This window comes from Carya illinoinensis, chromosome 13, assembly GCF_018687715.1.
Source record: "Carya illinoinensis cultivar Pawnee chromosome 13, C.illinoinensisPawnee_v1, whole genome shotgun sequence".
NCBI lineage: Eukaryota > Viridiplantae > Streptophyta > Magnoliopsida > Fagales > Juglandaceae > Carya > Carya illinoinensis.
The window spans coordinates 34,406,958-34,423,215 of NC_056764.1; the positions used below are offsets into that span (position 1 = coordinate 34,406,958).

Sequence of the window (16,258 nt, forward strand, 5' to 3'; positions counted from 1 at the left end):
ACTAAGTTATTGGCAAAGAGGGGCATGCAAATTTCCAGAGTGAATAAAAACAGACCAAGAATGATAACTGCTGCTGATGTAATGGCTCCCAACCAATGTGCGTCCTTTGCTGTCACACCATATAAAATGGAATACACAAGAAGCACGATAAGTGAGCCAAGGTAGAGAACTCCAAGATGTGAAGCCCTATAAAAACGAAAAAAGAAAACAATTCAAAAGAATGAACATATTGAAAACAAAATCATATAAATATCAATGCACCACAATTTTCAACCAAGAATTAAAGCAATTAAAATCTAAAACCCAATCTGATCTTGGATCAGCCAAAACTTTCCTTCCTAGAAGGCAAAGAAAAGGCACAACAGGACAATTAACTACCTACTCTCTACCATACGAATCCTATTTGGAGCCATTTTAACCGTTTTTATCTAGCTTCACACTTTCTGTGTATCATTTCGTGAAGCCAGTTGTGAACCAAAAGGTACACTTATCTAAACTATAAAAATTCAATAAACCATACCAGCCTACTAATAACCAATAGCCAGCAGAAATTTGAAGACCCTCAATTGCTAATTTAATAAATATAGAAAAAAATACAAGTGACTTGCCTACTCGATTGCCGAGGATACAATTCATTGGGGTCTGGGGGTTCGGGTAAACAAGCCACAGGACCCACTTCTATACAATCAGAATAAGCAAATTTGTATGCCCTCCGAACATACTCATCCACATCTAAGCCATTTCCTGCAGATTGATACGGCAAACAGTTACAACAAAAAAATAGACAGCAGACCAGTAACAACTAAAGTTGATGCATCAGTAAGGTTCATGCCTTAAGCGTTGTGAAATACCTTCATACAATTACATCTGATAATTAGCAGAATGGAAAACAAGCATCATGATGAGAAAATTGCAAGGCTTACCATTAAATACCATCCTGCAAATAAAGAGCATGTTGATTGCTAAGGCAATTGCTGATACACCAAAGAAGAAACCAGAAGGTGAATATCGCTCAGATGCCCTTGAACCAGTGGTAACGTAAACAGCACAAAGCTCGTATGCACAGAGTAGGGCAACAGCCAGAAGAAGTAGAATGGCAACAGCCTCTGTTGAAGTAAAGAGGAGAAACTTTTTTAAGTACACGGATAAAATATATTTCGGATATGTTCTGTGTGCAAGTAGGAGGAGTGTGGACACATGAGTGTGTGAGGCTGTGAGCGTGTGCAGACAGATAAAACATACTACAGTTAAAAAATCCCCCACCCACATTTTCCTTTCTACATGGCATCCAAAACAATTTAGCAATGGAAACATGCGATAGAAACAAGATAGAAACAAAACCATTCAACAAGATAAATAAAATCTCCCATCAACGATAAACAGAATATTCTTTTATTCTTTTTGAAAGATCGATGATAAGCAGAATAAAATCTTCAACAGTCCAAATATTCTTTTTGCTAGTTTAAATAACTCTTTCATTCTCTTTTTCCCAATAGTTTGCTCCACCCGCATTTCCCTATATCAATTTCCCAATCATCCTTTTCTCAGTAAACCAGCACGCTCAAGCATTGCTCATATATGTCCCATATGCTTGGGCTCTTGCATACTCTTTTGAACAAAATAAATTTGTCTACCAATCAAAAAAAAATTTTCCCAATCATCCCGAACCTTCCTTTTCAAACCTATCTTTCTCAGCCTTTCTACTATCCATCTTTATCTCCTTTCTCCACCCCTCCTTGGGACCTTGAACCAAAATCTGAACACTTCAAGAAATAACAAGTCCATAAACTATTCGCTAAAGATGCTTCCTTTTAAATACGTTAAGCCAGATAGTTCACCTTCTCTAACCCACTGTGAATCTGTAAAAACTTAAAAATGTCATCTGAGGCCAGCTGATTTCATGCCGCACATTATTTGAAAACCTAAGGATTAAATTCCAATGAATCCAAGCATCTTTAAAAAGCTTTGAGAAGGATGATTCCACAATGGTTTTTCTCATTTTCATGTACTCAAAAGATTTGTCCTTTTATAGGGAAGAGAACAGTCTGACCAGACATACTAGAGTCCAGCAAACTATAATTTTTTTTTTCTTTTTTTTGTTTTGATAGGTAAAAGAGATTTTATTGATCCACGTAAATAGGCAAAGCCCAAGTACACAGGGAGTATACAAAACGAGCCTAGTTACAAACTAAGTGCTACGGATAGTAGCATAAAAGTAATTAAGACTCGTTCCATTCAATACAATAGAAAATGCCCAAAGTAATAAAGTATGAAAGAAAAATGCCCTGAAACCATCTGGAGAGCGTTCCCTATTCTCAAAACAGCATCCATTTCCTTTGTTCCCTAGTCAAGCAAACTAGAATATGAACATTAAATGCTCAAGATACCTACTAACACTATCATTTCTATGGAAGTTATTCAAACAAAGCCAAAAATAAAAATCATATCAAAAGCAAAATCAATATCTCATACAAGTGCAAGCAACTAGAAATATCACTTTGGGAAATAGGAATCGCATACAAAATGGCATTTCTCTGGTGAAACAAGCATTCATCTTTGTAATAGTCAGAAGAAAAACATTCATCTTTGTAACCACATTTAATAACTCAGGACAAGCTCCAACATGGGAAACTTGTTTCCCAACTAAATACAAATAGTATATCATGAAAAAAGAAGGATTGGTAGATTGGAGAAACGTTTCCCAAAAAAACAAAAAAAGAATCAAAGCTAGACATACTTGAGCTTTGCCATTGTGTTCTCCACCAAAGCATGATCGAGTAGAATGCCAATAAAAGAGCAGTACCAGCCATTATCACTGCCAGCCCAATTATATCTCGACCCAATATAACAATCAACCAGCATCCCCATGCAACGAGCACCAAAACTGGAGAAACAACAACCATCCATGCAGAAAAATTCAAGAAACCGCAAAGTAAATGGAGGTGCAGCCCTCGCAAGACATCTGGCCATTTTCTTGCAAAAATCCAACTGGAAAGAGAAACCAGAAAAAAACAGTCAGCATATCCCACATTTTGGGTTAATTACAGGATAAGCAAGGAAGGATCAACAGCATACAATAAACTTCCTGTAAGCAGCAAGAAACATACCACTTACTAGCAATAATCATAAAGAAAATTTATAGACCATCAAGATAAATAGAGTAATTACTGACTCCACCAAACAAGAACGTGTTACATGATACCTAATTGTACAAAAGAATTTCCAGAAAGCTTCCTCAACATTCTAGAGTATCTTTCACATCTGCAGGAACATTCTGTAACAAAGATTAACAGGATGTAGCAACGAACACCCCACTAATCATCTTTTGCTGAGTTCTCTACTTTCTAAATCTGTCATCTCCCAAATATCTTATAGTAAAACTCCAGCATTGAGAGGTGGTTACCAATTCTACCAGATAGTTGAAGGCATTCCAAAATCGACTTTTATCCTACCCTTTTATAAAAGCTTCCACTATCACAATGAACAGTTACATCATCCACAAAACATTATCCATACCTCAATCACTTTTTTTAACAAGTACTTCTTATGTGAAGCAGTCTTATTCAAAGCACAAACAGGCACAACCCAAGTACACAAGAAGTTTGCAATAGGAAACACCCAAATAAGGAAAAGGAGAGAATGAACACAAATGCTTCAAATTTAGAGAAATAAATAAATGGGAGCTAGTGTATTTAGCCATGCAAGCATAGAGAGAATTGAACATAATGGCTCGTCATTGGAAGATCGTCCTCTTTGAATCTTCAAAATTCCAAACATTACATTCCCCCGAAATGGACGACATCAAACACAAAGAAACCATCCTCCAGCCTTCTAGGTTGCATGGCGACTAAGTGGACTACACCAACAAGCCATCAAGTCCACAACCCCCTTAGGGCATAAGTCATTCAATTGGGGCTGTCAATTTTTTTCATGACCCACGAACCCAACATGAAAAAATAGTTGGGCATAATCGGGTTCAGGTCAGGTCGGATCAACCCAATTAATTCAACCCGCAGGTTCACAGTTTGGCCCGATTAACCAAATAAGAGAACAAGAAAACTATCATTCGGGTGATTTGGGTCACGGGTCAACAAATGACCCAATTGACCTGCCACATTTTAAACTAGAAATTCAGTTTTAAATTGAAAAATATAGCTCTTGTTTTAAATAGTCTCAAATTTGTATTATATAGTCTTTCTCTTGTTATGTAGAAGTCGAAATACTCACATATTTGTGAACTTTTTCATTTTTCATTTTTTAAACAACTCACGCGATTGGCAGCCCTGCATTCAATCCCAAAGGTACAGAATATCAATAACCATAACTCCTAGCCACTTCACAGTGAAGAAACAAAGGATCCAGCGATTGGCAGCCCTGACCCGATTGACCCCCCACATTTAAACTAGAAATTCAGTTTTAAATTGAAAAATATAGCTTTCATTTTAAATATTGTCTCAAATTTGTATTATATAGCCTTTGTCTTGTTATATAGAAGTCGAAATACTCACATATTTGTGAATTTTTTTCATTTTTCATTTTTCATTTTTTAAACAACTCGTGTCGGATTGACCCGACATGACCTGACGCGATTGCCAGCCCTGCATTCAATCCCAAAGGTACAGACTATCAATAACCATAACTCCTAGCCACTTCACAGTAAAGAAACAAAGGTCCACACTTTCTCCACAATACTCACATATATACAAGTCCTTCACTACATTATTTCTTTGTCTCTAGTAGTCAAGTTATCCACCGTTAAGATCTTCCTTGAAGTCCTATCTAGACAAAGATTACCACCATTGATTGTGTCTTAACTCCAAAGTCTCTCCCAAGCGAACAAGGCTCAACTCAAGGGAAGAGCACATAGTTTGACTTGATGGTCCGTCTTCTAGAACAAATTGAACATATTTTATCTTTCCCACTGCTATCAACCTGATGGAGTACAAAGAATTAGTGTTGATTAATAAAAGTAACTTCCACGGGAGCCACTCCTAAAAATTCTGCAAATGTTCTATTACCAAATCCTCCTTACGGTAAAAGATACTTAAAGATTCTAGGAAAGCTGTCTTCAAACGTCTAGCCCCCACAACACATATCACACCAAAATCTAAGTTGAGATCCAACCAAAATTAAAGGGATGTTCAAAGAATGAGATGAGATGAGATGAGAATTCTGTGAATAGTAGTGAATGGTTTGTGAATAGTGTGAAATTGTTTGAATTAAGATGTTTTATTGGATTTTGGGTAAGGGGAGAGAAAAAGTTGAATAAAAATATTATAAAAATAAAATATTGTTAGAATATTAATTTTTAATATTATTTTTGTTCTGAAAATTGAAAAGGTTATATTTTTTTGTGTGTTTTGTTTGGAAGTTTGGGAAAACACCGGGTAAGATTCTAACAACAGATAATCTGCGAAAACGCTGGGTAATTATTGCAGACTAGTGTTGTATGCATAAGAAAGCTGGAGAGACCGTGGATCATCTACAGCTACATTGTGAGACAGCGAGAGCCTTGTGGTGCGAAGTGTTCAACATAATCGGGTTAAACTGGGTGATGCTTGCTACGGTGACTGAGTTATTGGCCAATTGGGGATGCCGGGTGGATTACCACAGATCAAAGCCGTGTGGAAAATGGTTCCAATCTGTGTTATGTGGTGCATATGGCGAGAGCGTAATGAGCAGATTTTCGAAGACAAGCAGCGGACACTAGTGGAGCTTCGCTCTCTTTTTTTCACTTCTATAGTCCTTTGGGCCATTGCTGTAGACTTTAATGGCCAAAATATACACGATTTTCTTTTGTCATCTTTAGCAACTTAGATAGGTTTTATCTCTTGTATAACTTCTTGTTTTACTTGGGCTATGCCTATTCATATTAATAATATCGTTTACCTATCAAAAAAAAAAAGTTTGGGAAAGTTATAATGATTAGATGAAAAATTTAAAGGTTTAATATTGAAAAGTGTTTGTATTTTGAGTGATGTTTGGGAAGGAAGTTATGAAAAATTTTAGATGAGATGGTTTGTGTTCCCAAACAAGCCCTAAATCTAACACCATGGGACAAATCCCATATCCCCTCCTCATGTTCTTCCACACCCCAACCTCAAAAGGCTGTTGATATCATTTAAACACCATCCTCCCGAAATACCATCACATTTGACTTCTACCACTAATCTCCATAAAGCCTCACTCTCCGCAGCACAATGCCATAACTATTTACCCAAGAAAGCTTTGTCAAGCAATAACAAGTTTAGGGCCCCAAGCCAGCTTAAGAAACCAGGGTGCAAATTCTAAACCACTTGATTGGGTGGTACGCGAGCTCATCATTGGCTCGGCCCTACAAGAATAACTTGATGTTACTCAAGACAAAAGGCTATGGCAAAAGGTATGGGGGAAGCAAACAGACCATACGTGGACAAATTAGATAGTATTCATAATCAGTGTGATCCACCTGAACCCTTGAATAAGTTAAGTCACTTCCTTTTTTTTTTTTTTTTTTTTTTGATAAGTAAACAGTAGTATTAATAATAATAGGCATAGCCCAAGTACACAAGATGGTATACAAGAGGTAAGACCTATCTAGGTAGCTACAGTAGTCACTAGAAACTCATGTACATTTAGGCCATTAAAGTCTATAGCTAGCGACCACAGAAATAAAGTGCTGAAAAAAAAGATACAAAGCTCCTCCGTTGTCCTCTCCTTGTCTTCAAAAGTTCGTTCATTTCGCTCTTGCCAAATGCACCACATAATGCAGATAGGTACCATCTTCCACACAGCTTTGATATGTAGGTCTCCCCCCGGCATCGCCCAACTGGCTAGTAATTCAACTACTGACTTCGGCATCACCCAGTTTAACCCTACACGACGGAATACTTCACACCACACGGCACTAGCTGTCTCACAATGTAGCAGGAGATGATTCACTGATTCACCAGCTCTCTTACACATACAACACCAATCAGTAATGATTACCCGCCTCTTCCGCAGATTATCGGTAGTCAAAATCTTACCCAGGGCTGCTGTCCAAATGAAGAACAGTGATTTGGGCGGTGCTCTATTCCTCCACAATCTTCTCCATGGAAACGGAGCATTCGGTATAGCTGTAAGGGCCTTATAATAAGAGCGAACCGAGAAAATACCCTTTCCCGTATATTTCCACCACAGCTTATCTTCATGCAAACCATTCGGCTTCATAGAGTACACTAGGTTGAAAAAATCTGTAAAACTGTTTACTTCCCAATCATGTGCTGCTCTATAAAAAGTGACGTTCCAGTGAACATGGTCCCCTGAGCGAACCAAAAGGTCCGCGACCGAAGCTTCTTGGTCACAAGCCACTTGATATACACAAGGAAAAGCGTCCTTCAATGCCTCCTCCCCACACCAAATGTCCCTCCAAAAACTTACACGTGTGCCTTCCCCCACCAAAAGTTTAGTATGGTTGGCAAACAGATTCCATCCCCTTCTTATTTGCTTCCAAATCCCCACTCCATACGATCCATTCCCCTCTCTAGTACACCATCCCCCCCATAGGCTGCCATATTTACTGTGAACTACTACTTTCCATAAAGCTTCCGGCTCCATATTATATCTCCAAAACCATTTCCCTAGAAGAGCCCGATTGAATTTTCTCAAGTTCTTTATCCCCAATCCTCCTGAAGAAATTGGTCTGCAAACCGTGTCCCATTTGATTAGGTGAAACTTGAATTCATCCCCCAAACCACTCCAAAGGAAATCGCGATACAGTTTTTCAATCCTTGCCGCCACCGAAGCTGGAATTGTAAACAAAGACAGAAAATAAGTGGGTAAGTTAGAAAGAGTACTCTTTATCAAGGTCACCCGGCCTCCTTTCGACAAGTACAGTCTCTTCCATCCAGCCAATCTTCTCTCTATTTTCTCAATCACTGTATCCCATATAGCTATGGCTCGTGAAGCCGCCCCCAACGGTAAACCCAAATATGTCATAGGAAGAGTGGCTACCTTACACCCCAACGTGTTAGCCAACTGTCGAGATCTACTCACATTCCCAACTGGTACTAATTCTGATTTATCAAAATTTACTCTCAAACCTGATGCTGCTTCAAAGCATAACAGCAACGCTTTCAGAGTTCTAAGTTGTTCTTGATCAGCCTCACAGAAAATTAAAGTATCATCAGCAAAAAGTAAATGAGAGATTGAGATAATGCCCCTATTCAGATCACCCACAGAAAAACCAGCCAACAAACCATTATTAACTAGAGCCATTAACATCCTACTCAGGGCTTCCATGATTATAACAAAGAGGAGTGGGGATAGCGGATCCCCTTGTCTTAGACCTCTCGAGCTGTTAAAAAAACCTTCTGGACTGCCATTAATCAAAATTGAGAATCTTGTTGTTGAAATGCACCATCTAATCCACCTACACCATTTTTCCCCAAATCCACACCTCCTCAAAAGATAGATAAGAAAGTCCCAATTTACATGATCATATGCCTTTTCCATGTCTAATTTACAAATAATCCCTGCCATACCGGATTTTAATCTACTATCCAAGCATTCATTGGCTATTAAAACCGAATCCAGAATTTGACGACCCCTAACAAAGGCATTTTGTGGCTTTGAGATTATCTTACCAAGGGACTCTCCCAACCTGTTTGCTAATACCTTTGAAATAATTTTATAGACCCCGTTAATGAGGCTAACGGGCCTATAATCCTTCACTTCCACAGCCTCGGTCTTCTTCAGAATTAATGCAATAAAAGTCGTATTCAAACTTTTCTGAAATTTCCCAGACGAGAATAATTCCTGGAAGACATTCAACAAATCCTCTTTTATCACCTCCCAACAAGTGTAGAAGAACCCCATCGAAAAACCGTCTGGTCCTGGCGCTTTGTCTTTCCCCATTCGTCTGATCACTTCATATATCTCCTCTTCCTCAAACGCTCTTTCCAACCTAGCTGCTGTCTGCGGCTCAATGGAATCAAAAACAAGACCATCCACTCTAGGCCTCCATCCCTCCCTTTCTGTAAATAATTGTTCATAGAAATTCAGCACGTGTTCCCGTATCACAGGGGCCTCAGTACACTCTCTACCATTTATATTCAGCATCTCAATGGTATTATTCCTCCTATGAGAGTTTGCCACTCTATGGAAAAATTTCGTACTTCTATCCCCTTCTTTCAACCACAAAGCTCTTGATTTTTGTCGCCAAGAGATCTCTTCACAAGATAATACCCTTTCCAACTCTGAAGTCAATTCTGCCTTTCTTGATCTTTCCTCTACGGTGAGAGCTCGACCTTCATTGATCCTATCAAGAACCTGCAATTCTCCCATCATGACTTTCTTTTGCTCCCCTAGATCCCCAAAAGATTGGGAATTCCACAGTTTTAGATCTTCCTTTAAAGCCTTTAGTTTGCCTGCAAGTATATGAGAGGGAGTGCCATTAAACTGATACGAGGACCACCAGCTCCTTACCCTATCCACAAAACCCTCACTTTTAAGCCACATGTTTTCAAACTTGAAGTACCTACGCCCACTTTGAATGCCTCCCCCATCCAGTAGAATTGGAAAGTGATCTGAGCATAGACGCGGCAATCTTCTTTGACAAACCTCTGGATACTGACATTCCCATTCTGGCGATATTAAGAATCTATCCAACCGTGACCATGTCTGACTATTGGACCAAGTAAATGGGCCACCAATAAGTGGTAAATCCACCAAATTCAACTCAAAGATGCAATCAGAAAACTCCGTCATGGCTGGACGTATACGACTATCCCCTGATCTTTCACTTGGGAACCTTGTGATGTTAAAGTCCCCTCCTATGCACCACGGGAGATCCCACCAGCTGTGTACCCCCGCAATTTCTTCCCAAAGTTGATGTCTGATGGTATCAACATTCGGTCCATAAATTCCTGCAAAAGCCCACAAAAAGTTATCTTCCACCATCTTAAGAGAGACGGCCACCATATATTCCCCTATGAACTCCTCCCTCTTCATCATCACCCTTTTGTCCCACATCACAAGAATACCCCCCGAAGCCCCATTCGAAGCCAAATAAACCCAGTCCACGTATGGGCAATGCCATACACTTCTCACTATTTTTCTGGTTACCAGTTTCAACTTGGTCTCTTGTAGACATACAATATCCACCCGCCATTCTCGTAGCAAGTTTTTTATGCGAGAGCACTTATTATTCTCATTTAGCCCCCGAACATTCCACGAAACTATTTTTGGCTTCATAAAGAAACAAACGTACCCTTCCCTTTGACCCTATCACGGCTTGAACTACCCTCGTTCAAGGACCAATCCAATCTCTTAAGCTCCCTTCGTTTCTTGGCTCCTTTATTTTTAGAATGCGAATGGCCCACCTCTATGGCCGTGAGAAGAGCCAAAAACTGTTCTTCATAGCCTACACACTTCATACCCACTATCTGTTGAATGTCTTTAACCTTGTTGAAAACCCAATCCGACATCTCACACTCATTTGGTAGAAGACAGTCTAAAGGAAATGGACTCTTGTCCCCCTGCCCTTCACACTGATTATGGCCTTCCCATTCCACCATTGTGTTCATTATCTCCACTCCCTCTGAGGTGGTTTCAGATGAATTACCAAGAATCTCCCTTAAGGTCATCGGCTGATTTAATTCTTGAGAGTCAGGAACCATTATTATTTCATCACTTTGAGCCATAGGATCCTCCCTTAGGATCTCCGAACTGTTCTGTCCCCCAACAGCAAGTGGTAAAGCTCTCGGGATATGCTGTATTTCGATTTCCTCCAAGTTCTCTTCATCCCGTTCGAATCCGTGTTCTACGAGAAGGTCCAGGTGTTCTCCCTCTGAGCCATGCAACTCCGTTTGAGCGAAATACTCCACCATACTACCTATCGGTAAGTTCTGTGCGTAAATATCTGGGAAAAGGACCGTCGGAGGCTGAATCTCGTCTTTTTCCTCCACACGATGCGGTAAAATCTGCTCCACCCTTCTCGCCGGCGATGTCTGTGATGCCGGCAAAACTTTCGCCGTCGTTATCTGTTCGGCCTGAGTTTGGGTCGACGTGGACTTCTGTTCTGCCGATGTATATGGGTCGGGTCTCGGGTTTCGAATCCTCCAGGTTTTTTGAGGTAGCGGATCGTGAGATGAGGCCGGGTCATACGGCTTCCTAAGCGGGCCTTTACCCGTGGGCCCCTTTCTGCCCAGATGAGAAGGCCTCGTGGCCCTAGCTTCCTCCCCCTCCAGGCCCAGATCCGGCCCAAAATAAGCCTGCCCCATTTCTTTCTTTAATAAGCACTCTATTTTCCTATGTAATTCTAAAATCTGCGTTTTTGCTTCCCACAACAACTTCAACGTTTCCCCATCAGACACGCCACCTAGCTGTCTACTACTACTCTGCCCCTGGATCAGGCACGTCTCTCTGTCAGGGACATTACTCAACGCCATACCTTCTTCATTTTCAGTACGCTGCTCCTTCGGCTGCTCCACCATCAGTGCCTCCTTGTAGGACAAAGGCTGTGACTGCACCAACCACTGCTTGCCTATCATCTTCTTCCTACTGTCCTCAGTTTGCACTTTTCTCCTTTCATCAACAAAATCCCACAGCACCTCCCCCATCTTAATCCACCCACTTCCCTCTTCCTCTGGTATGAATATGAAGTTCCTCCTCCCACCAACTCCATACTCTACCACTGCCAGATAACGACCTCTCGAATTTGAACACCGTTGAGCAATGAAACTACTGCTGCCTTCCCTTTTTGAGGTATAAAATTCCTTTTGTTCTTCCTTTGAACAGACCGCCATGGCCTTTGCCAACCACTGCACCGCTAATGGACCCAGAGCTATCTGTGCCACCATCCTCCAAGTTTTTTCTGTGATAACCACCCTGCCCCCCTCCTTTACGAGAGAAAAGCATTTTGAATCAATCACAACCTCCTTACACCACTGCATAACGTAAAGCAAGAACCTAAACTAAGCACCGCCGTGAGAACCGTCGTTAACTACCCCAACTAAAGAAATTGAAAAGCACTAACCATCACAGGAGAGAAAATGTACGGAGAGAACAAAGTTGACTACCCCTCAAAAAAAAAAAATTACTGGCCCCATATTATTGATCTGAATGAAATAGGCATAGCCCGCATACACAGGAAGTATACATAGAACACCTAACTATATTCTAAGAGCGATAAATTAAAGACAGGAAATCATGAACGTTGTCCCCATTTAGTACAATAGCAGAAAACCAAAGCATTAAAGTGTGTAGAAAAAAGTTATTTAGCTCCACCCTAGTGCATTCCTTGTCTTTAAAGCAGCACGCATTCCTTTCCAACCAAATACACCACATGATACACAACGGGATCATCTTCCACACAACTACCACTTGATGACAACCTTGCATCTTCCTCCAACAACCTAACAAATCCACCACCCTCGTAGGCATAATCCAAGCAACTTCAACCCTGTGAAAGATCTCATCCCACAATTCCCTTGTTACCTCACAATGCAATAAGAAGTGATCCACATATTCTCCATTTTTTTTTACATAAATAACATCAATCCATAACTACACAACCTCTCTTCCTCAGATTGTCCGTGGTCAAGATCTTCCCAAGAGCGGTGTTCCATACAAAGAAGGCAACTTTGGAAGGTACACAGGTCCTCCAAATGTTCTTCCAAGGGAGCTGAGGATGATCTTGTGTTGTCAAAATTTGATAGTACCCCCTAAGTCACTTCCAACACGCCAATCAATGTTATGTCTTCTCGATATTGCCATCCATATGGGATTTTTTAAAGGTACCCCAAAGTGTAGACCCATAGATAGATACGGGCCAATCCTCCAATATCAACCACAACTCCAGTTGAGATAGACAATTTACCTAGATTATTTTCAGCCTAGAAGCAACTTTAAACAAGATGGTGGACAGCACAAATGGCAAAGATGTTCCGACTTAGCCTTATTTAACAATCTTGGGTATCATCCACAAATGAAACTTGACAAACTCCTCATTATTCCTTTTTTCTAGAAAGTCACTTCATTACTCCAAAACCCCATTGAAAAGCCTAATAAGAGCCTCCTACTTGAAGCAATTGACATTATTCTAATCAAAAAGAAGAGATTATTTTTAGGATTTTATTTCTACGTGTATGTAGCAAATTATCAAGATCTAACTTTATATATAGTTATGTTTTTATGATTTTTTAATCTCTTTTTGTTTTACATAAATGAGTCACGGTAAAAAAATGGCCGCCCCCCCAAAAAAAAATTGTTGGTTCCACCATTGATCCCATAGATTCCTCTACCCCAATAGCGGCAAATTGATACCATCCAACTTATGCCTCCAAGTTAAATATCCAAAATAGAGACATCTGTGTAGAACTGCAGGATATGCTCATTGATTTGTGTTGTCTATAGAAACCACACCATTTATAACTAGGGAGTTGACCATTTTGTTTCTATAGTTCAAATTAGCCACCCAATAGGAAAATACTGTGTTCTTATCTCAATACTTTAGCCAAATGACCTCAACTTCTATCTCTAACTCACCTTCACAAACAGAATAATCATCTTCAGCTCACTAGATACCTCTGAACTTAATTTCTCCATCCCATATAAGGTTCATTCTTATGCAAGAACATCAAACCTTAGCAGATCATTCATTAGGATTTTATGCTTCAAATTGTTACCTTAGATGTACATCAAAACGAATACATGCTCTTGGGTCTTACAAGTATTAGGACTGCACATAGTTGTTAGTTCTTCCACGTTGATATTTAGTGTTATCCTAAAGCTGCAAAATCTTCAGGTCCCCACATTTGTCCTTAATCCAGGTAAAATCTAAATCCATGCGTTCCATGTTACAATTGAAGCAAAAAGACTTGCAATGCTAAAAGAGTTCCTCCTAAATTTATTATTGTAACACTAGTCCCACATGTGAATAATCCATACAGAGCGGGTAGGTTATAAAGGTAGTTTTAGTGCTAAATTTCACATTGGCTACTTACTGGGTGAAATTGTGCTTTATAAGTGATTTTAAATAAGATTCAAATTGACTAGTTTTGGGGATATGGTGCAAATGCGGCTAGCACTTTCCTAAAGTCATTTCATATGGTATCAAAGCCATCTAGTAAGGTCGGCCATATGATAATAAAGCACTGCACCTGACAAGGACATCAAAAAATTTTTTTTTTGATAAGTAATAATTTTATTGAAGAAATAAGCATAAGCCCAAGTACACAGGAAGTATACAAAGGATAAACCTACAACTTCCTGAAAACAAAAAGAAAAATACCCAAAAAAACTAAAACAGATTCAGGAAATTATCCACCATTACATAAACTTTCGCCCAAAAACCCAAAGTACCCATGAAAAAAACCCTAAGATCTTCCAAAGTGCGTTCATTATCATCAAAACATCTCCTATTTCTTTCTATCCACAAGCACCACATGAGACAAGGAGGAATCATCTTCCAAACAGACGCTGCCTTCTTACAGCCCTTCAAACCCTTCCATCCTACCAATAAATCCACCACATCTTTGGGCATCACCCAATGCAAACCTGTCCAACTCAGAACCTCATCCCACAAGAATCTAGACACTTCACAGTGAAGGAAAAGATGATTTACAGATTCTCCATCCTTTTTACACATAACACACCAATCAGAAATAAACAGTCCTCTCCTTCTAAGATTATCAGTTGTCAAAACTTTGCCCAAAGAAGCCACCCAACAGAAAAAAGCAACCTTGGGAGGAACTTTCACTTTCCATATACTTTTCCATGGGAAAACGCAACTACCATGACTTGACATAACTCTATAATAAGAAGAAACTGAAAACTTAGCATTTCCAGCAGAAGACCATGCCATGCTATCCTCCCTTTCAGTTACCAGCTTAAAACTGTAAAGTTTAACCAACAAAGCCTGAACTTCATCCGCTTCCCAATCATTAATATCCCTTTTGAAAAAAACATTCCAAACAACCTTATTATTGCTGACACAGTAGGAATCAAAAACAGCAGCATTTTGATCCCTTGCAATTCTGAACAGGGCAGGAAATTCCAGCTTGAGAGCAGCATCCCCACACCACAAATCATGCCAAAAGAGGACTCTTTTACCATTTCCAACCTTCAACCTAATATTACTGGAGAAAAAATCCCATCCTTTTCTAATAAATTTCCACAAACTCACCCCATATGCTCCACTAGAGGCTTTTGAACACCAACCTCCCCTCAACCTCCCCATATCACATTTTTCCATAGGGCTTCACTTTCCAAATGATATCTCCAAAGCCATTTGCCTAGTAAAGCTTTATTGAAGACCTTCAAATCTTTAATCCCCAAGCCACCACCATCCAAAGGTTGACAAACTTTCTTCCAACTAACCAAATGAAACTTCTTTTCCTCACCAACACCACCCCATAAAAAATTCCGAAATAAACTCCCAATTCTCTTTTCAACCCTTGCAGGAAGAGGAAAAAGAGAAAGGAAATACGTAGGCAGGTTAGACAAAGTACTTTTAATAAGAGATAATCTACCCCCCTTAGACAAATATATCCTCTTCCAACCTGCTAACCTCCTTTCAATTTTTTCAATCACCCCATCCCAAATGTCCACAGCTTTAAAAGAAGCCCCCAAAGGGAGCCCAAAGGACATCAAAAATTTAAGTGGGAAGTTTTTAACAACCCACTAACCTAAGTGATTTTAAATAAGATTCAAATTGACTAGTTTTGCGGATATAGTGCAAATGCGGCTAGCACTTTCCTCGGGTCATTTCATATGGTATCAAAGTCATCTAGTAAGGTCAGCCATATGATAACAAAGCACAGCACCTGACAAGGACATCAATAATTTTAGTGGGAACTTTGTAACAACCCAGTCTTTTTTTTTTTTTCAGGTAAGCAAGAACTTTTATTGATAGCAATAGGCATAGCCCCTCTACACTGGTCGTATACTAGAGAAACACCTAAGCATGATTAGCAGTTGATACAAGAAAGTCACGGATACTCGATCCATTAAATTCTATTACAGTTAACCATTGGAATAAAGTAATGAAAAAGAAAGTTCTAAGCTCATCCATGGTCCATTCGCGATCTTCAAAACTTATCATTTTTTCCCTCCAAAGACACCACTAGAGACAATTGAGTACCATCTTCCAAATAGCTGCAATATGTGGATTGCCTCGTAGACAGTTTGTAATAACCCAGCTAACATCAGGAATATGAATAACCCATAGATTGGGCAGGTTATAAAGTAGTCATGGGTGCTAAGTCTCATATTGGCTACTTACTACGTGAAACTA

At 39.7% G+C, this 16,258-nt stretch overlaps 1 protein-coding gene across 1 annotated transcript in view; it reads right to left on the reverse strand.

Moving 5' to 3' along the window:
- LOC122291643 (calpain-type cysteine protease DEK1) overlaps positions 1 to 16,258 on the reverse strand; it is a 47,759-nt gene that overhangs the window by 24,839 nt on the left and 6,662 nt on the right. Inside the window, exons 3-6 of the mRNA XM_043099463.1 lie at positions 2,738 to 2,988; positions 924 to 1,106; positions 609 to 744; positions 56 to 186 (exon numbers count right to left, since the gene is read on the reverse strand). Coding sequence (XP_042955397.1) covers positions 56 to 186; positions 609 to 744; positions 924 to 1,106; positions 2,738 to 2,988 — 701 coding nt within the window. The remainder of the gene's footprint in view (positions 1 to 55; positions 187 to 608; positions 745 to 923; positions 1,107 to 2,737; positions 2,989 to 16,258) is intronic.